Below are 21,602 nucleotides of genomic sequence, written 5' to 3'. Positions count from 1 at the left end.
TGGCATATTGGAATGGTGCTCTAGCCAACTGAGCTACTTGTTCATGGCCAAGATTACTTTTATTGATATTATTTTAGATATATGAATTATGACTTAATTCATATGATATATGATATATGATATATGAATTATATATGATATACTATATATGAATTAATAGCAGTATACAGAGTTGTTTTTGACAGATGTAGTAGTACCGAAAAGAAACGAAAGGCATAGAGTTGCAACATTATCAAATCATAGAAAAGATGATATTGAGGGATTGATTTTCCTTTTAGGATCATTATGACTTCATCGGCTTCAGGAATATATGGCAACTTTGGCCAGGCAAATTATAGTGCTGCAAAGCTGGGTCTTCTGGGCCTTGCAAATAGTCTTGCAATTGAAGGCCAGAAAAACAACATTCATTGTAACACTATTGCCCCTACTGCTGGATCACGGATGACCAAGACCGTCTTGCCTGAAGGTAAGTGGCTCAGATTTTTCAGTACTATCACCCGCAAATCTGTGTGAAGTGAGCTTTGCAAAAGTATTTAATTTTCTGAATAGTTAAAAATTATTTTTCTTACAGTTTCAAAAAGCATTATGTATAATGGGTGTTCATTATAGAAAATTTAGAAAAGCATAAGGGAAAGTAAAAACGGAGCCATAATTCTACCACACTGAGATAAATTTTTACCCTGTTTCTCTATATAGGTAAACATACATAAATATACTTTTTACAGAATGAGGTAACTGCTTTATAAAACTGTTACTGTTTTATAATAATAATAAATTTAAAAAATAATTAATAGACTATATTGACCCATTGGTTATTTATTAGCATGTTGTTTAATCTCATGTGTTTGTATTTTTTTTAATTTCTTCTTGTAATTGCTTTCTAGTTTCATGTTGTTGTGGTCAGAAAAGATACTTAATCTGATTTCATTTTTCCTGACTTTATTAAGACTTGTTTTGTGGCCAAACGTGACCTCTCCTGGAGACTATTCCATGTGCACTTGAAAAGACTGTATTCTTCAGTATTGGGATGAAAGGTTTTGAACATATCAATTAAGTCCATCTGATGTAATATGTCGTTTAAGGCCATGCTTCCTTCTTGGTTTAGTGGTGATGAACTTCTTTAGTTTTAACTTCTCTGAGGAAACTCTCCTCCAATTCTGAGTGATAATCTTGCCCCATAGAGTATTATTGGTTATAAGTTTTTTCGTGTCAGCATTTTGAATATATCCTGTCACTCCCTTTTGGCCTGCAAGGTTTCTACTTCTCCTTGTATGTTACAAGTCATTTTTCTGTTGCTGTCTTTAAAATTATCTTTTTTTTAAAAAATTTTGTCATCTTTATTATAAATATCTTGGAGTGGATCTCTTTAGATTCATGTTGTTTAGGACTCTCTGTGCTTCCTGAACCCAGATGTCTGTTTTCTTCCCCATGTTAGGGAAGTTTTCAGTGACTATTTCTTCAAGTAAGTTTTCCGCCTCTTTATTCTTCTTGCCCACTTCTGGGGCCCCTATAATATGAGTGTTAGTATGCTTGATGTTGTTCTAGAGGTCCCTTAAACTATCTTTATTATTATTTTTTTCTTTTTGCTGCTTTGGTTAAATGATTTTTTCACTATTATGTCTTTAGAATGCTGATCTGTTCTTCTCTATCAACCAATCTATTGTTAATTCCCTGTAGTTTATTTTTTTATTTCAGTTGTTTTCTTCAGCTCTAATTGCTTTTTTCTTATTTTTTTCTTTGTTCAAGTTCTCACTGTGTTCTTTCATTCTCCTGAGTTCAGTGAGCATCTTTATGACCATTACTTTGAACTCTTTATCAGGTGAATTACTTATCTTCATTTCATGTGTTTTTGTCTGGGGTTTTATTTTGTTCGGAATGTATTTCTCTACTCATTTTGTTTGACTTTCTGTATTTGTTTCTGTGGATTAGGCAAAACAGCTACTTCTTCTGGTCTTGAAAAAGTGGCCTTGCCTAGGAGTGCTCCCTCTATAGATTGTGTGTGCCAGGTGGTTTTGGCAGGTTGGCTAGAACTGGAGTAGGCGTAGCTCTGGGGAGTTCCAGAATGTGCTCTGTCAGGGCCATCTTGGTGGGATGGCTGGAGCTGGAGCAGATGCGAGTTGGGGTGTCCTGGGGCACTGCCTTGCTGGGGCTGCCTTGGTGGGATGGCTGGAGCTGCAGTGAGTGTGGACCTGGGGTTCTTGGGGTGCACTGTGTTGCAGTTGCCTTGGCAGAATGGCTGGAGCTGGGGTGTGTACCGTTGGTGTTGCCTTGGTGGGACAGCTAGATATGGAGGAGGCATGGGCTAGTGGTGACCTGGGGCATGACACATCATTTCTACCCTGGCAGGATGGTTGGATCAGGTGCAGGTTGTGTGTGTGGGGGTGTGTGTACCGAGACACTCTTCACTGGGGCCATCTTTGGGGGATGGCTGGTGCTGACGTGGGCCAGGCACTTGGGGAACAGTGGAATGGCCTTGGCAGGCCAGCCAGAGTGCCTGAACTGTGCTCCCGCTCCTGCAATTAAGGTGGAGGAGTGACATGAAAATGATGCTCTTTGGTACCTCTGATCCTGGAGTTTTCACCAGATTGGCAGAGACTCTAGGGTTTGTAAATGGATTTCCTTCACATATAAATTAGGTGCCCTTTAAACTGCTGTTTTCTAACTGTGCCCCAGTGTGGGTGAGTCTGCATGTGGGCCCCTCAGTGATATCCCTACTGCAGGTTTGGATGGGGCTCCCCTCATTACCATGTCTCCGTATCTCCTACCCTTCTCTGTCTGGTCCCTCTGTCATTGTTGTGCAGAAGCTGCTCAGTCAGCCTTCAGTTCTTCTTCAGGAGGAATTGCTCTATATGTAGGTATATATTCGAGGTGTTAGTGGGAGGAGGGGAGTTCAGGATTTTCTACACCATCATCTTGGACCCCTATTTTGGTTTCTATTACTTTTTTTATAGCTTGGAAAAAGCTGAAAATTAATTTTGCCCCAGAGCATTTCTTTTCTTCCTCTGAAATACCCACTTACAGGCTACCAAAGGAATTATTTGTTAAAAACCAGATGTTATGAGTAATATGTGGAGACATTTGCGGTTTTCTTTTTTCTCTTTGAAATATATTTGAAAAATGAAAAGTAATGTTTGTAACTTACATGTTTAGCTACATGAAATAAAACATAATCCTATAATGAATAGCCATGAATTTACTTCCCAAGCTGTATTAGTTATTTACTGCTCTGTGATAAATTTCTCTAAAATTTAATGCATTAAAACAACAAACATTTATTATCTCACACAGTTTCTGGGGTCAGGAGTCTTTAGTGGCTTAGCTGAGAAGTTTTGCTTCTGGGTCTTTAATGAATTGTTGTGTTTTTTTAAAATTTATGTTTATTTTTGAAAGTATTACAGCTAGCCCCCTTTTCGACCCTTTGTCCCCTTTCCCCCCACATGACCATGTTTGCTGGGACTCCAGTCACTTGAAATCTTGTCTGGGTCAGAGAATCCACTTCTAAGCTCATACATGCACGTGACAGTTAGCAGGAGGCCTTCATTCCCTCCTAGCTGTTATGTGGTGACCTCAGTTTCTCATCATGTGGGTTTCTCCGTAGGACTACATTTGGTATGGCAGCTGGCTTTTCCCAGAGCTAATAATTTGAAAGAGAGAAGCAGCCATGAAAACAGAAGTTTCAGTATCTATTGATTTCGGAAGTGTCCTATTTTATTGGTCACAGAGAACAATCATGGTACATTGTGGGAGGGCACTACAAAAAGGGGTGAATAAGAGGAGATGGGATTATTGGGGCCATCTTGAAGACTAGCTGTCATGCAACCCTCAAATCGGGGCATTACCAATAACTTACCTCTATTTTTGTTATTCTTTCATCCCAACCCCCTTGCTTCCCCAAGATGTAATCACTGAAAGAAAATGATTGGTTTTCATTTCCTTACCATTTTTTCCTTAAAAATATTAAACATATTTAAATATTTTAAAAATGTAATAAATACTTTATTTGGTTTATTTGTTTTGATATTCATAACATTATAATGTACTGTATTTTTGGGAGGAGGGGGAATTTCTCTTTGTTTTTGTTTCACACAATATTATATTTCCAATTTAATTTATATTATGTATAGCTATAGTTCACTCATTTAAAAAATAGTTCTGTAAAAGTCCGTTATGTGAACTTATCAAATTCTTATTAATGGACATCTGGGTTTGTTACCAGTTTCCATTCTTGTTCGTGTGCCCTGAGTCACACGAACAAGGATATTTCTAGGTTATGTACTTAGAAGTAAAATTGCTGAGTTACAGAATATACACATGCTAAATTTGATACAATGCTAAATAATTTTAAAACGGGTTAAGCTGATACAACATTCATCAGTGATTACAGAGTTCTCACTGATCTGTAGTTGGGTTGGGGTTTTCCAGGATCACCCCAGGCTTAGTGAGTCTCTAAAAGAATTCACAGAACTCAGATAAAGCTGTTATACTCATGGTTATGGTTTTTTATGGTGAAAAGATACAGATTAAAATCAGCAAAGGGGAAAGGCATATAGGGTGAAATTCTTGAGAAACTGAGATGGATGCTGTAAAGTGTTGCCAGCCAGGAAAGCTCACCAGAGCCTTGGTGTCCAGGCTTTTTATTGGAAATCAGTCATGTAAGCCTGCAGCTCCTGTGTGATTTACCTCAGCTACTTAGACTCAGAGGAGAAACAGGCTTCTCGGCAAGCCTCATGGTGAGCATAAACTACCTGATCAAATTGGTTCAGCATGGCCCAAGGACTCAGGCATACAGAAACACTCTTACTAGGCCACATATTCCAAAGGCTCAGAGCACCCCTCAGGAGCTGGCCAAGGGCAGTCCTGAAGGCAGAACTTTCTTAGGATTGTGCAGAGTTGAAGCCACCGTGGCCTGCTGAGTGGACCCTTTCTTACACCTGATCCTTCCCAAAACTTGACATTGTTACTATGTGCCAATCTAGTGAGTATAAAATTGTATCTCATTGTGATATTCTCAGGAATTTCACTTACCTCCTTCATTCTGTTTTTTGTTCATAAAATTGGGTTTAATAAGATATTAGCTAACCTAGGAGCTTGGAATGTGTTTTGAGTACTGGAAAGCAAGAATATTTACTTTCATTATTAGTAACAATATGTGAAGTAAAGTGCAAGTCAAAAATATTTTTCCTATGTGACATGTTCTTTTCTTTGTTCTCACCTAAGATGGATCGATGGATTTCATCGATGTGTTAATTGTTGCATTCAATACTATAAAGTTAGTCGATTTAAATATCTGAATATATATACATATATCCTTTAACATTCCATTTTGCAATTGATATATAAAGGGAGTTAGAGGACTGTTATGCATTGAGATGGATGGTATATAGGTTAAGAATTTGTTTTATCACGTCATTTGAGACGGTTGGAGTCTCCCTGTGGTTTTCTCCTCTTGCTTATAACAGAGAGTGGAGAACAGTGTACCATGAGATTTTTTGCATACTTGAGAGCTTTTAGAGGCTGTGAAGTGAAAAGTTTATAGGCACCATAAATGTTATCTTTGTTTAGCATATTAAAATAAAATTATATTTTGTCATTTCACAATTAAAATTTGCACTGTTTGATTCTTTAAACATTATGAAGTATATTAATAAATTGTATCTCAGTTGAGCCTTGGAACAACTTGATGGAATAGGCAGGGAAAGCATTTCACTTACCATCTGTGGAGAAGACACATGTCCAGGGGAGCTGAGTGATGCACTCACAGTCCTAAATTGCCTGCATGGCAGGGCTAGCAGTGAAATCCAGATCTTTATACTCCTTGTGTGGTACCTTTCTGCTCTGTTCAATTGCTCACAGAAAGGATGCAATGGGAAAATATTTCTTACACTTAGTTACTCATCAGTAATGTTTGCAAGGTTCATTTCACGTCATCATCTTAAATAGCTGCAAGGTTCATTTCACATCATTATCTTACTGGCATTACAATTGTTAAGGCTGTTTTTTCAGTTTTCTAGCTTCTGGTTAAATAGCTTGGATAGCAATATAGTTTGGGGAACGAATGGTACCTAAGTTCCTTAGGTCTTATGTAGCTTTGCTCACCAGTCTTTGCATAAGGCAGCTCTAAATTGACTTCTCCTGAATGGTATGTTACCCATCTTGGGAAGGTATGTCTGATGTATTTAATATTCGAAGCTTGAGTGAGCTTTGGGAATGTCTCTCTTGGGATGGAAAGTTATTTGAAAAGTCCTAAATGTTAGTCTAATTATGTACATCTAATCTTGTCCTTTTTATTTAAATGTCTCTGAATTGCCTATAATTTTATAAGTAAGAAATTTTCAGAAAGTAAAGTAATTGCTTAAATGCATACATACTCTTGTGTATAAACTTTTTTGGGGGTGTGTGTTCACTTTAGATATCCTGGAAGCTCTGAAGCCGGAGTACGTGGCGCCCCTGGTCCTTTGGCTTTGCCATGAGAGTTGCGAGGAAAATGGTGGCTTGTTTGAGGTATCTGTACCTTCCTGCTTTCTTTCACAGCAATATTTGTATAATTAAATATAAAAAATTATTTAAAAATTAGTATTTTCCAGTTGCTAACATTTGTAAAAGTCTGCATCAGTTGATTTTTTAAAAATATTATGATTTGTTATAATTAAGGAACTTTTTTGAGAAAGTAGCTGCAACTTCATAAACTGTCCTTTTACTTTGTTCTTCATGTCTGATATTCTTACCAGATAAAAGTGTGGCTGGTTTGAAGTGTGTAGTCCATGTAGACAGTCTTGTTGGGTTCGAGAAGCCCAGTGGTAAGGTTGAAGGATGAGCCTGGGGTTTAGAGGCAGCCAGGCCAGATTTTGAGTTCTTGTTCTGGCAGTTGCTGGCCTGCTGGAATTTTGTACAAATTAGCCTCCCTGAGCTTTAGTTTTCTTAGGGTTTTGTTGTGGCAACCAGAAATCATACATTCAGACTGTTAGCATAGAACCTAGTACATAGTACATAGCAGTCACCCCTCTGTTTTAAATATTATGTCAGTATAGCAGGAATTTAGTCTGGGTGTGATAGATCAGTAACCACAACTTACTGTTTATCTTAACTTGAAAAACAAACTCTTCTCTTTTTCCTTGTTGCAAAGCTTGACATGTTTATTGTAGAAATGAAAACCATGTATAGTTCCACCATCCGTTGAGACCCGTAGTCAAAGTCCTTTTAGATCTCTTTATACCACTTTATACATTTTTGATTTCTCATTAGAGTTTGATCTCTTTTCCTTTCTAGCATGAACTGTTACATTTTACACTCCCCCTCCATTCTTTTATTTGATTGTGGTAATAACAAACCTGTTGTATGAGGAATACAATGATACCCAAAAATATTTCTTGGTAGCAAAATAACCTGACTCAGTTTGAAGTGAATAGTATATTAGCTGGTTCATTTGAATAAAAAGCTGATAAGTAAGTAAAAAACAGTCTATACATGTTTAAGCAGAGACATATGCCTCTACTTTCTTAATCACAACATTGTGAATTGTGGAAAATCAGAGGTGGAAAGAACTTGACCACCCTAAATTAACAGAGGAGGAAAATATAATAATTTGAAGCTCAAAGTGTTGCCTGCCTGTTTTTTATCTCATTAGGGAATTTTTTAAAAAACCTTTTTATCTTTTACAATTGTTTATTATTAATTCTAGGAACAAAAATAATATATGCTTTTTATAGACAGTTTCAAAAATACGGGAAAGTATATAGAAGAAAAAAATTACCCACAGTACTGTTTAGAAATAACTACTATTAATATTCTTATGTATTCTCTTCCAACCTTTTATTAGATGTGTATTTTACACTAATAGTCATTTTCAGATACACATTTTACACACATAAACATACACAGTTAGGGTCATGTGTGGATTAAGCTTTGTATGTTGTTTTCTTTTACTATACTGTGAACATTTTTAGTGAGGAACATTTAGCATGCATGATTGATAAAATATAGTAAGAAAAGTTCTTCATTTCTTCATATGTGTGTGTAAATCCTGACTTAAACCTTGAAAGTAAATTGCCACTTTACTTGCAAAGTCCTAATAGATAACTGGAATGGCAGATACAGAGTCTTTTGCTCAGCTGAAGCTCTTGTTTCTAGCACCTGAGAGGAGCTTATAGTCTGTTGCTTCACTCCCAAAATATGGTAAAAGATGATACCTCTTTTGACTGTTACCAAAACCACTGCTGCTTTATCTACTCTGACAGTATCAGGGCTGATGGTCTATTATAAAAAGTGTAGGCATATTAATATAAAGGCAACGGGTGATTGAAATGTCATACCATTGAGTCTTTACCCACTAAGATGTGTACTGTCTACTGATAAGTTTTCTTCTGTCATATGATTGTGGAATTCTCGGGATGAATCCTGGCACATTGAGTTGTGGTATTTGAAGACATGACAAACAGGTTTTCTTTACATCTAGCATTTTCTTCTGATGCTATCTTCGAATGGCCTCTAAAAAAAAAAATTATCTTTCTGTGTGGCAGTTAATATATTTGGTCATTTGCTTTACCTTTATATAAAGATGTTTTTTAAAATGACTATAAGTAGTTCATTAAGTCAGATCCTGGTTTTATTTATTTTTTTGCTTTTAATTTTTTAACCAATAAGACCTTTCTAGAGGGACATATATTTCAAGCCTGTGATATGCTAGGCAGTTTTACTGTTTATATTGTTTAACCTTCATGGTTACCTCAAGAAGAGTGTATTACTATCCTTATTTTACCTAAGTGGAAACTTGAATTTAGGGAAGTCAAATAATCTGACCAGGGTAATACAGCTAGTCAGTAGAAGAACTGGCATCAAACCTTGGTTTCTGACATCGGAGTCGTGCTTTTCTACTATATGCATTTCTCCTACATTCTGCTTTATATTTCTAGTGCGACAGCATGAACAGTGCAGTCATGAGGGCCAGTGGATTTTTGTAGAGCTGTATTGTTTTATCCATTGTCACCTGCTATTCTAATATTCTTAGTAAGATAGCTGCCTTTTTTTTTTAAATTTAAAATTTCTTTTAGTGATTTCACATTAGATGGTGTAACTTTTTCCCCTCTTTTTGGTAGGTTGGAGCAGGATGGATTGGAAAATGTAAGTCTCTTTTGCCATACATTATTTCCATATCTTTAAACCTGCATATCTGATTAGAGCTGGATAAAGACTTGTCAAATGCCTAACCATTGGACCTAGTTTACACAAACTCAAACATTGTCATACCAACAGGTATTCTAAAACCTGGCAGTTGTCCTGCAGACCTGTGTTACTTTCTTTCTGTTGGCTGTCCTTATTGAGCATTTGCCCTTTCTTATTCAGAACTGGCTCTTCCTTCAGACAGCACAGTCTCTATATTGATGTCCTCCCAAGTCTCTGGCAGGACTGTTTTTGAAAAATGGGAAGAGCCACAGCAGGCACGTTCTCCAGTTCTCTCATTTAACTGTTTTCTTCCTTGGAGCTTGAGACATCAGGAGACAGTGAGGAGTCACATGGACAATTTTGTGGGACAGAAATTGCAACTGATCTGTAGAAATTATTCCCCTTCAGCCCAATAGTAAATTCATTTGGCTTCAACTCTCTCGTACCCTAGCCCTTAAACCTTGTGAACTCCAGATTGGATAATTGCTTTGAAGTGTATTTTAAAAATTGTAAAAATTCCTGTATCCCAATTTTTGTTTTCAGTTGACAAGTGATATCAAAATTAATTGACTTATTTAAAAGGCTACTATTACTAGAGGGCATTGTTTCAACATGTTATAGACTATCAATATTTTCATCTGTTCCCTCCAGTTATTAAGTAGATTATATTACTTAAGCATTTTTAAGTGTCTTATGATATCAATTTAAAAAAGGAACACCAATTGTTAGAATAAAAGCTATATCTGGGACTTTATCAATGTGAAAGCTCTAGAAGCAGTCATTTCTGTCATTCTCCAAGATAGATCGTCAGTTGAATAATGATGAGAGTCTGACCATTATGTTTAAAAAGGTTACTAGTGGTTGTTTATTCCTCAATCTTGTAAAAAAGAAAACAATGCTAATTTTCCTCATGGGACTTATGCAGCAGTAAGGATGTTTGTGACTTCCTATGGAAAAGGAGGAAGAGCAAAGGGAGGAAAAGGGGGAATTATTTGGGACTTATCTGATACGGTATTTGGTCATCTGGAACTTTTGATCTGTTACCACCATTGGTCCTCAGTTTGCTATCCAACAAAGCTCTGCTCTGTTATCTTGAAGTACATTCCCCGAGTGATCTGTGGTCATGAAGTCAGTTTTTTTGGCATGATGTGTAATTTAACTTTTTCTGATTTAGCATTTTATAATGTTTTTAGTAGTGTCTGGTATAGTCAGGAAAAGGTTTTCCCTTCAGTTTCAAATATATATTTTTTTAAATTGAAATTATCTTAATGGGTTTGCTATTTTAGGGAAAGTGCATTTTAAGGCATGTAGTAAAATTCTTTAGAAGTTAGAATCCTTTTTCTGAATTTCCTTTTTCTTAAAGTTAAAAAAAATTCAAGGGGCTCTTATGAATTTTACTTTCTGTCTCCATTTAAGCTAGGTGCTCAGTATCATAGTTTTGTTTCTATAACTAGTGCGCTGGGAGCGGAGCCTTGGAGCAATTGTAAGACAGAGGAATCAGCCGATGACTCCTGAGGCAGTGAAAGCTAACTGGAGGAAGATCTGTGACTTTGAAAATGCCACCAAGCCTCAGAGAATTCAAGGTAAAGAGTCCCACTTAGTCCAGTCCTGGTAGGGGAACTAGAGGCAATCTTCTCTCATGGAATTGCTTTCTATTTTAACTGTGGTGACCTAGACACTTGAATTGTCTAGAGTTTTCTGCTCTCGTACGTATTAGAACTCTTCAAATTTAAGATACGTATGTCACTCCCACTGTCCGTTTTTCAGTTATTTTATAGTCCTGCTTTCTTGGTGTATGTATGGTTGTGGGATGGTATGAGGTAAGTTAACCATTTGTGCTTAATGCATCTACTCCTCATCTGATGTTTGGTTTCAAAGTCTTCCGTTATCTAACCACATGCTCCTTACCAGACCTGATTTTGCTTTGTTTCCCAAAAGGGTTATTTAGGCCTGTTTTATTTAGGCTTAGCTCTGTTGTGTCTAGTGAATAGATTTGCTGTTTTAGCACTTTGTCTTTGCCACCATTTCTGTTTTTCTAAAATGCCCCTTCTTCCTTTTATTAGTATTCTTTAGAAAAACTCAAGCCCCAAATGTCCAACAGAACCTCCCCAGGTATTCTGGGCTACACTGCTCTCTTTGTTAGCTGAACTCTTACCCTAGAGCACCTAACCATTCCTGCTTTCCACTGCTTTTGTTTCATAACTATGTGGTTTCTTAACTGCATAGTAAGTTCCTTTGGAGGCAGAGACTGTATCTTGTATGTGCTTCTTTTGTATTTGGTGCTAGCATAGTGCAGAAAAGGTTTATTAAATGCTTGTTACCTTGAATTTTTGAATCATCTATGATATACCACAGTAGATAACCAATAGAAGTCACATTATTTTTTCTAGTATAACTCACATGTGCATATAGTATATAAAATTTAAAGGACCTTTCTGGGAAAGATCATGAAACAGGGTTATTTTACAGGAAACTTTTTTTCTTCTTAGTAATTTTATATTTAATGTTTGATAGAAGAATATATCTGAAAAATGACTTCTGTTTATTTTTCTTAATGACAATTTGCTGCCTTCTGGTACATGCACTGAAATTTTATTATGCTTTTCCTCAATCAGATAATAACATAATTGTTATGTCATTAGTGGTAGCATTTTCTGTATTCTGTATTTTGATATTTAAGATAAATTTAGTCTATCAGTAACAGTTGCCTACCAATGAAAATGAATGAAAGAAAAGGAAGAAATATATTAAAAACTTCCCTCTGATGTCAAAGTTCCATTTATTGCCTTGAAAGTATTAGACTAATATAAAGAAAAAGCTAACTAAATGAATTATATTATAAATGACAAAGATATGTCTAGTATTTGAAGTACAGTTAGAAGAAAAAAATCTCGTATTTTAATAGAATTGAGACTTTCTAGAGCACCTGCGTATCTCACTTCTCATTTTATAGATGATGAACTAAATCCCAGGAAAACTAAATAACTGGTCTAAGCTTTCTCAGTGTTTGAGCCAAGAGTTAACTCAGGTTGTCTGTCTCCGAGTGCAGTACTTCCCAGCCCTCGTCAAGGTGACTTTCAGTTACGTAGCCGGCAGCTGAAGGGCTGGGCAGCCGTCTGAGCGTGGAGGTGAGGGCAGGATTAGTGGGAAGAAGCCTCTCCACTGATGGCTTTCAGCAGTGGCGGATGTCCCTGGTCATCTCACATTCTGTAGTTGGTTGTAGGTTTTCTCTGAGTTGAGAAGGAGGTCCGTCCCTCTAAGGTTTGTTAGAAAGGTCCCAGAGCCTTCGGAATCGTATGGCATATGTGGCTGCTCCAGGAGTCTCCTTTCTTAACCTTTTAGACCCCAGAACAGCAGTTTCCAAAACCTGTCTGGAGTCACTGGTCAGAATGATGGTTTTCTCTGGAAGAATTTTCAGTACTAGCTTCAGAGGTACTACTTGTATAGAGACCTAGGGGTAATCTTGGCACTGTTCTATCCTGGAGAAGGGGTGACAGTGGGCAGAGAAGGGAAATTAGTTTTCCCTCCACCAGACAGAAATTGCATGTCTGTGGACAAGGATCCCACTTTACAGGGTTGTAAAATTGCTCAGACATTGCAAAGCTCAGAGCCTCCTTAGGATCATAACCTGGGAAGAGTATGGTGACAACGTTTTGTTTTCCATTGAAAACACCCAGTTATGTGTGGTCTATTTCAAAGTCTTTCACAATTTCCCCCCTAATAGCCTGACATCATACATTCAGTTCATGAGTGCCAGTCAAGAGTCTGCAGCAGGCTTGCTGAGTGTTATAGGAATAATTATCTACCAGTGTACTGCGGCAGGCACACCAGCGTGCCACAGGAATTTTTAAAACATGCTCTACCTGACTATTTAGTTAGGAGCACTGACCTCTTTTCCCTTAGACCATTAAAAAAAGTAACAACAGCCAACACAATAATAGCCATCCAGTGTGAATGAATCAAAATTATACCTGGTTTTTGTTTTTTTTTGGTTAGATTGGCAAAAAATATATTTTTGGTGTGCCACAGAATTTTAGCAATTAGTTTTTGTGTGCCATGAGATTAAAAAGGTTGAAAATCACTAATCTAGCACATTGTAGCTTTCCTTCGTCATATCTTTAACAAAAGCATTATTGTTATTATTTTTTTAGAATCAACTGGTGGTATAATCGAAGTTCTAAGTAAAATAGATTCAGATGGAGGAGTTTCAGCAAATCATACCAGCCATGCAGCAGCAAACGCCACATCAGGATTTGTAAGTGGGGAAAAGTGCCTACAGCTGCGCGTCTCATTTCTTCTTCTTTGTTCTTTTCTTTCATACAAAAAATTATTTTCCAAGATATTAATCAATGTATTGTTAAATAGGAAAAATAAGTGACCACAAACTTTTTATAAAATATGTACTAAATAGTTATAGAATTTGAATGAACACAAGGCTAAAATATTAAGTGTAACCTTTACTTCCTCTTCTTCAGTATAATTAGACAAGTGCCTTTTTTGTTTGTTTGAGAATCATCATAATCCCACTTTAGTCACTATTTTTCCAACTTTTTAGAAAAGGCTAATTTATTTTAGTGCCTCTGCTGAGTCATTTCTTATAAGGGGAAAGCATTGATAGAATGTACAGGTTCTGGAAATATTTCATTATGACTACAAATAAAAAGCCTCCCATTGTGGCAGAAATTCTAATAGCATTGTGGTTATAGCCCATGTGAAGTTTGCCGATTTACAATCTTTTGTACTTATCCTATAAAAAAAACTTGTAGCGCATAAATAGTAAGAAGTAGATCATTGGACATGTTTGTTTTTGGTGTCTTGTGACTCAGGACAGACATAGTGATAAAATTAGCCATCTAATTTTAACCCTGAGAATGTGATCAGTTTATAAGTGTGATTTTACTTTAGGATAGGGGTTGGCAAACTTCTTTGGTAAGGGGCCAGATAATAAATATGTTAGGCTTTCTGGGTCACATACTGTTTCTGTCACATACTCTTCTTGATTTTCTTGATTTTAACCATTCTTTAAAATTGTAAAAACCATTTTTAGCTCTCAGCCATTGTTTGGCAATTCCTGCTTTAGAATGAAAGTGATTGAAAATTGGGTATCATTCTTTTATAACCTAATATATGCTTCACACATTAGCTAGGCATATCATCACTAAATAGAAAAATACAATATCCAGTTAAAGAACATTCCTAGGAAGGGACTTCAGGAAAAATCTCATTTTAACTAAAACCATTAGGAGGCAGTCTAATTTACAAGCATTAAGCAGTGTTTTGCTCAACTGTTTATAGTGAGTTTTTATATAATAGATATTATAGGCATTTCACTATTCCTATTTATAACAAATTTGTGGTTTTTTCATTTTTATTTTTATTTTTGAGTAGCTAATAGTTGCTGAATTAACAGGGCTTTCCAGCATCAGAGACAGGAAAGTTGAAAATGAGACATACTATCTGTTAGCAAGAAGCAAGCAATAAAAAAATACTTATCTGTAAATGAAGTACTTTTCCACACATTATCTAATTGGTTTCTATTTAAAAAATCAAATATAATGAAACTATTGTAATACTCTATCAAATTCACTAAAGTAATGTTTTAGTCACATCTTTTCAAAAGCAAAAGTAGGTGTGTAAACAATGAATAGTTTTAAAAAGTTAAAATTTTAAAGATTTTACCAAAATAAGTGCAAAAATAATTTCCTACAATTGTCCTGTAGGTTGAAGCTGTTGGCCATAAACTTCCTTCATTTTCTTCTGCTTACACGGAACTGGAAGCTATTATGTATGCTCTTGGAGTGGGGGCATCGATCAAGGAACCGAAGGATTTGAAATTTATTTATGAAGGAAATTCTGACTTTTCCTGTTTGCCTACCTTTGGAGTTATTATAGCTCAGAAATCTATAATGGGTGGAGAATTAGCAGAGATTCCTGGGCTTTCAATCAACTTAGCAAAGGTATTTTTTTTTTTTCTGTTTCTTTAAATGATTGGTAAATATCATATCCGTTTGTGTTAGTATGTGTGTATGTATTAATAAAACTGTATATAATGGTTGATTCCGGAATAAAGAGTTAGCATATCCTTTGATTTTTCTTTTTAAGAATAACAGAGAAGAAGATTAGTTGAAAAGGGAAACAAAAAGAAGAAAACAATCATGTTCAGTCCCATAGCCCTGGCATGTTATTAATTCTCTCTCTGCCATTTACTTGCTGTTTGATTAAGGGTAAACAGCTTCTCTAATCTTGTTTCCTTATCTACAAAATGGATATGATAATCCTTATCTGATGATATTGCTGCACTGAACTTACAAGAACTAACTTTATTAGAGTATTTCATGAAGTTGGGAGGGAGGTGAGAAATGTGCGCCAAGAAGTTTGTTGTTTTAGTCACTCTCTTGTGGTAGTTGCTGCAAACAGTTCTTCCGTTTGCCTAATGTAAGAGCAAACAAAGCACATGTTTCAGAATGTCCCTCAGAGTTGAAAGGAGTTAGAAATCATAAATAGTGTTTAAAATCTGTGGTGGGAATGATAGTTATCTTGGAATTTGAATCCCAGTCTTCCCAGCCTTGAGTTTCCAGGCCATGTGATACTGTGAGGCAGTCCTTCATCTGTCCTCTAGCACTGCCAGCCCTCTAACCCCCGTTTTTCCCTTCTGGGTTCTGAGGAACACTGGGAATTAATCTTCCCCCTGGCAGTAGAGTGTGGTCATTTGGGTATGTGGGCCAGGTTTTGTTTTTCCTGTCCTGTTGTTTTTCTGCATATATCTGTGTATTCGTGCTTTGATACATGGAGGTTAAGTGGCTATGAAGTTACAGTGTCCTTAGTATCTACTGTTTGTAGGTAATGTACACGATATTATACTAAGGAAATGTTGGCATTGATAGTGCTTTTATTTTGAACATAGTTTTGAAGGTTTATGTTTTGGTCAAGTTGTTTATATTTGGTATGTGTGACCTGAAATTACTTCACTAGCAGTGGCCAGTTTGTTCATATGCATTGAACAAGTATTTGTTGGATACCCAGTGTGCTCCAGGCACAGCGATAAGCACTGGAAGTGGGGCTTAGTTTAGTTCTCCATTGGCAAATAATCCATAGTCATCAGTCAACAAGGATTTATGAATGTCAAGAAAACACAAATATAAGATAGCTTCTTTTCCAAAAGACAGTTTTTAGATTGGGGGACTGATTATTTATGAATGAGTCATGTGATTAAGAAGTAGAAGCCAAACTGAGACCATTAACTTGGGGGAAGTAATGATGTGAGCACGCGGACAGGGAAATGTCACTTTTGATTAGCTGTATCAACTGGCAGAACCCGTGGAGAAAGAAAGTGTGCTAATAAAATTTTGCTTATTCTAACATAGATTCTTCATGGGGAGCAGTACTTGGAGTTATATAAACCACTTCCCAGAGCAGGTGAGTTCTTGATACACTGATTCCATAACCACACCATAATCTTATTTTTTGACTAACCATCCAACCTGTTTCAGTGTGTCAAATTGGCACAGAGTGAACTAACTAAAACATGTCACAGGTTATTTATGTGCGCGTCAGCCATTAGAGTAGGGTGATGTTAACTAGTACCTGCTTTGGTTATCTTGGACTTTGTCCTTTAATAGTCTCATTTCATTAATTGCTGCATAATGTTAACAATTTACCTCTGTTGATGTATGTGTTACTGACAATGGAAAGGAGGATTTTTGTGCATATGTTCTCAACTTGGTGATTGTGTATAATCAGTTACGATTCCTGTTAATACGGTTTTTCATTCTTTTCTCAGGTGTTTATGTTGGTGCTGATTTTCATAAAGCAAACCGTGTTAAGAGATACAGAATTTTTTGTATCGTAAATAATCAATTTTATTTTTCTCAGTAATATCTTACTTGTTTAGTCAAGCTTCTCTTTTTCTTTAACTGTAATTTGACTTATTTGTTTTGTTTTGCTACTTTGATGTCAGAATATTGTCTAATTGTATAATGATCATATAAGATGGTAAAATACAAAAAAAGCATTTGTCATTTCACATTATATAATGTAGAGGTCAGCAAGTAGGTAGAATCCTACTTTAACTTTTTCCTCAATCATCTTCTTTTACTAAAGAGATTATGAGATTCTTATTGCTTAAGGCTGAGTAGCTTTATTTCAGTGTTGGTGTTACAGCCTAAGTTTCCCTCAGCTCTTTTTATCTGAAGCAGTGCACAGTGCGTGATGACCGCATTCATCAAACATCTGCTGTCACCTATTAGTACATTATATCATAGTACCTGTTTTTTTAAATAAAACATAGATTCTAGATTCCAACCCAGGAGATTTTGTGTGCATACCTGTGTTATGTGGGCATGGTGTGGTGGCGGCGATGGTGGAGGCTAGGAAGCTCCCTATATGTTCTTATGCAGCCAGCCTAACATGAGTTCATTTGGGAACCAGTGTTCAAGGGAAGAAGAAATATGTATGACAGGTTTCAGCCTCTAGGGATTTTAAATGTGAAGAGAGAGATTAGACATATTCAAAAATGATTGCAACTGAAAAGTGCTTTCAATAGGAAGATGTGGAAAATACTTATCTTAATTTCTTTTACCTCCTTAGCCTCAAGTTGTTTCTCATGGATTATGAATTATTTTTCTTCAGTAGCTCCTGTGCATTTTCTTTAAGTAGTTTTAAAGCTTACTGTCTAGTAAATATAAATATTTAAAATTCAGGATAGTTATGGTTAGGAACCTCTTTAAAAAACTGCAGAAAACCAAGGTTTAACTAATATTTATAATATCTCCATAAAACACACCAGTTTATGAGACATAGGACCTCAAGCATCGGGAGATTGATGTCAACATCTCTTCATTTCTAGTAGCTCATTTGTTAGCAACAGTGGTGCCATCATAGGCTGATTCACCGCTCCTTGTGGCAAAAATGTAAACATAATTAGATGGAGTGCAAGAAACTTAATAGCAGCATTTTATTTTCCATCGTGAACTGGAACATGTACTAGTCCAGGATATCCTAGTTTCTAGATTTTCTGGGTTAAAATGGTTCATCTTTATTGTGTTTCTACTTGATATCTTTCTTTTTTGCACTCACTACTTTCTCAAGGTAATTTCTGTTCTTAGTGCAAAACAATACTGTATTTCATCTGGAAAGTGAGATTGATGATGTTACCAATCTTGAGCCTCTGGCAGGGAATATGTAACTGTCAAATATTAGTATATTCAAGTGTGCTTGTGAACTGTTAAGCATTATGTAAATGTAATTATTATGCTGCATTTCCCAAATAAAACCTCATGGAGTTGTGGTTTTGATTGTTAGGATAGATTTAACCTTTGCCTCCTGAAGCACTCATGTTTAAGTAGATTTTAATAAAATTAAAAATAACGTTCTCATTGTAGAAAATTTGTAAATTATAGAGAAGTAGAGGAAGAAAACCTTTGTCTAATAATTACTCATTCACTCATGGAATATTTATTAAATGCGCTTGTCACTTCCCCATTAAAACCCCAGATGGCTATTCATAGACTTAAGGATGAAGTCAAAACTCTTAGTATAGTCCAACTTCTCCCATTCTCCGTGTACTCAAGTGCAGCCATTTACTTGGACTCTGTTTTATGAGTCAGGGGTGATGCTCCAGTTTCTGGCTTGGGCAGCTGGGTAGATAGTACCATTCATTCATATAGGGAACGAAAGAGAAAAGCAGGTTTGAGAAAAACATGAGCTCACCCCAGACAATGATGATCCATCAGCACATCAGCACTTAAATGGTGGAAAGAAGAGTCCATAAGGTACAGCGTGATTAAAGAGAAACGGTGTTTCATTGAATCCAGTAGAGTGGGGATTGAGAAGGAATGGGGTAAATGGCATTGGTCGTATGCTTAACAAATGTTTGCTGAATGATTGAAAATTTTTATTTCTTAAAACCTAATTTATCAGAATTATTGGTGTTTCAAATGTAGTGACTCAGGTATTCTGCCTGCCTTTAATGTTGAATTATTCAACATTCTATTGGAAATTATTTCAAACCATAATTTTTAGTCTCATTGAATTTACGGTAGAAATTATGTTAAATTCTCTCACATCTTAATATAATAACTTATTGTTTTTTTAACACAGTCTATTTACTTATGGTCTTTAAAACAGTCTATTTATTTACTTATTTGTTTTACTTTTCATTTTAGGAAAATTAAAATGCGAAGCAGTTGTTGCTGATGTCCTAGATAAAGGATCCGGTTTAGTAATTCTTGTGGATGGTAACTCACTTCCAGTTCTTTTAATGTTGTTAGATTGATAGGTTTAGTGCCTTAGAAAATTAGGGAGGAGGGGGAGGAGTGGATTGGGGTGAAGGTCGGGAGAGTGAGGTGCTTCAGGGGGTTTGAGACAGTATAACCAAAGCACGGAAGAAGTGTAGCTGGTTTGGGGAACACGGAGGAGAGTTATACTTGCTGGTGTATGTTTTTGACAGGAAGGAACACATAGCCCTCAGTTGATAATTAGGCAGTATTGTAGAAATTCTTTTCTGTGTTAGCTTTTTGGAACTTGGAACACATTTGACCACTGAATCATTCTTATAAATGGTTGTTAAATTTCTAACCTTGCACATTCAAGCCTGTTGAACTCACAATGTGGTTTAAACACCGTAGTCACATTTTATTTGCAGTGGGAAAAAATATTATAGTAGCTTAATAATTGTCGAAATACTAGTAATTAAACATAAGCAACAGATACATTGTTTAAAATTTATTTTAAAGTTTAAGGACAAAAGAAATAGATATTGTCAAAAATTTTAGAAATAAAGGACAGTGGAAGTTTAATATTGTCTGATACTTGGAAGACAGGCTGTACCATTTTTGTTCTAAATGCATAGGAAGGTATACTGTATATGTCGGTTTGGAACTTGCCTTGTTTTCACTTAATAATATATTGAGAACATTTTGATGCTCTTAAATATTCTACTACATTGTTTTTGTTAAACTCATAGTATTTCATCATATGTTGGTTATCCTCTTCCTCGCTTTCTTGTCTTCCTCTTCTCTTCTTTTTTAGATTTTCATGTCATTCCAGATGTTGGGCAGTGTTTGGCTGTAATTCTCCCAGTTTTCTTTTAGTCTTATCACTGTCCTACCAAATATAATATACCACGAAAGTTCTGCAGTAACCTTAGCTTTAATTTTTACTATTTTCTCTTGACCTCCATTTATTTAACTATAGCTTGGTAATGTGTAATAATGTATTATAATTTGTAGATAAAGTATAAATGAAATTTGATATCCAGTTTCTTATGTAATAAACACAAAAATTTTATTTTAAATACAAATTCTATGACCTTATTTTTTGTTATAATTCGATTTTCCCTTTAATGCAGTTCAAAATCATATTCCTAGTTTTCTAGAGCTGGGAGATACAGATAATACTCAAACTCACTAGCGAATTAATCAGTAGAAAGGAGGACAGCTGTCTTACATTCACTTATTACTTGCTCACCTCTTCCCTAATTTGCTCACCTGTCGTTTAGTCATTGATTCATTAATTAATTTAATAAATCTTTATGTGGTGCCTTTTCTGCCCCAGGTACTATTCTAATTGCTGGGACTGTGATGGGGAGCAAAGCAGCCATGATCCTGCCCTCCCAGAGTTTATACCTCCATTCTCACTTAGTTCCTCTTTTACACCCAGGCTCTTTTTGAGCTTTGGCAGAATGTTTGAAAGTTTGAGTGTGAGATTACCTGTGCTTTATAGTGGGATTGTTTGAAATGTTTGAGATGGAGAGAACTGAAATATGAAAGTTGGGGAAGTTTAAAAAGAGGAGAGAGAGCCTGCTATTTCATAGTCAAGAAAGGATTTGTGGACATTTCCTCTTCCTGGAACTGGTCTGCCTTCCAGGAACTGGTAGTGAGGGAATTAAAATGAATGCTTTATAGCCCAAACTTAAGCATCTTTAATTAGAAAACCTTTTAGTAATTGGATTTTGTTTTTTAAACTTTTAAAGGAATTGTTGATCATATATTGGTTAACTAGTTATATCTTTTGGTAACTTAAAACTTTTTTTTAAATTTTTCAGTCTATTCTTATTCTGGGAAGGAACTTATATGTTATAATCAGTTCTCTATATTCCTTGTTGGCTCTGGAGGCATTGGTGGAAAACGGACGTCAGACAAAGTCAAGGTAGACTGTGGCTTTATAAGCAAAATATATGTGTAGTTAAAAATCCTTATCTATGTTTTGAATTTACCATTTTATCATATGTGTAATTTCATGGAGTAGAGGCTTAGTAATCCATACTTTTTTTGAATCAGAATATGTTCCTTGGATTTGAAATGCTGGTTATGTTTGTATATTTGAATATATAATATATGTTACATATAGCAAAGTGTGGCTGTGATAAGTATAATGTACCTGAGATAATTATGGATATATTTTTACTCTCTTATACAAACTTTACAGCACCCACAAGTCTTTAG

General features: G+C 35.8%; 1 protein-coding gene across 1 annotated transcript in view; it reads left to right on the top strand.

The window, feature by feature from the left end:
• The window catches only part of HSD17B4 (hydroxysteroid 17-beta dehydrogenase 4), a 67,534-nt gene that overhangs the window by 20,565 nt on the left and 25,367 nt on the right, over positions 1-21,602 (top strand). Inside the window, exons 8-16 of the mRNA XM_081132933.1 lie at positions 279-466; positions 6,410-6,501; positions 9,093-9,117; positions 10,614-10,742; positions 13,311-13,414; positions 14,880-15,116; positions 16,524-16,575; positions 19,323-19,394; positions 21,203-21,306. Of these exons, the coding sequence (XP_080989059.1) occupies positions 279-466; positions 6,410-6,501; positions 9,093-9,117; positions 10,614-10,742; positions 13,311-13,414; positions 14,880-15,116; positions 16,524-16,575; positions 19,323-19,394; positions 21,203-21,306 (1,003 nt within the window). The remainder of the gene's footprint in view (positions 1-278; positions 467-6,409; positions 6,502-9,092; positions 9,118-10,613; positions 10,743-13,310; positions 13,415-14,879; positions 15,117-16,523; positions 16,576-19,322; positions 19,395-21,202; positions 21,307-21,602) is intronic.

Source organism: Miniopterus schreibersii (assembly GCF_964146895.1).
Source record: "Miniopterus schreibersii genome assembly, chromosome: 3".
In the NCBI taxonomy this organism is placed as follows: Eukaryota; Metazoa; Chordata; class Mammalia; order Chiroptera; family Miniopteridae; genus Miniopterus; species Miniopterus schreibersii.
The sequence above is the reverse complement of the archived record's forward strand: the minus strand, read 5'-3'. Positions and strand labels throughout refer to the sequence as shown.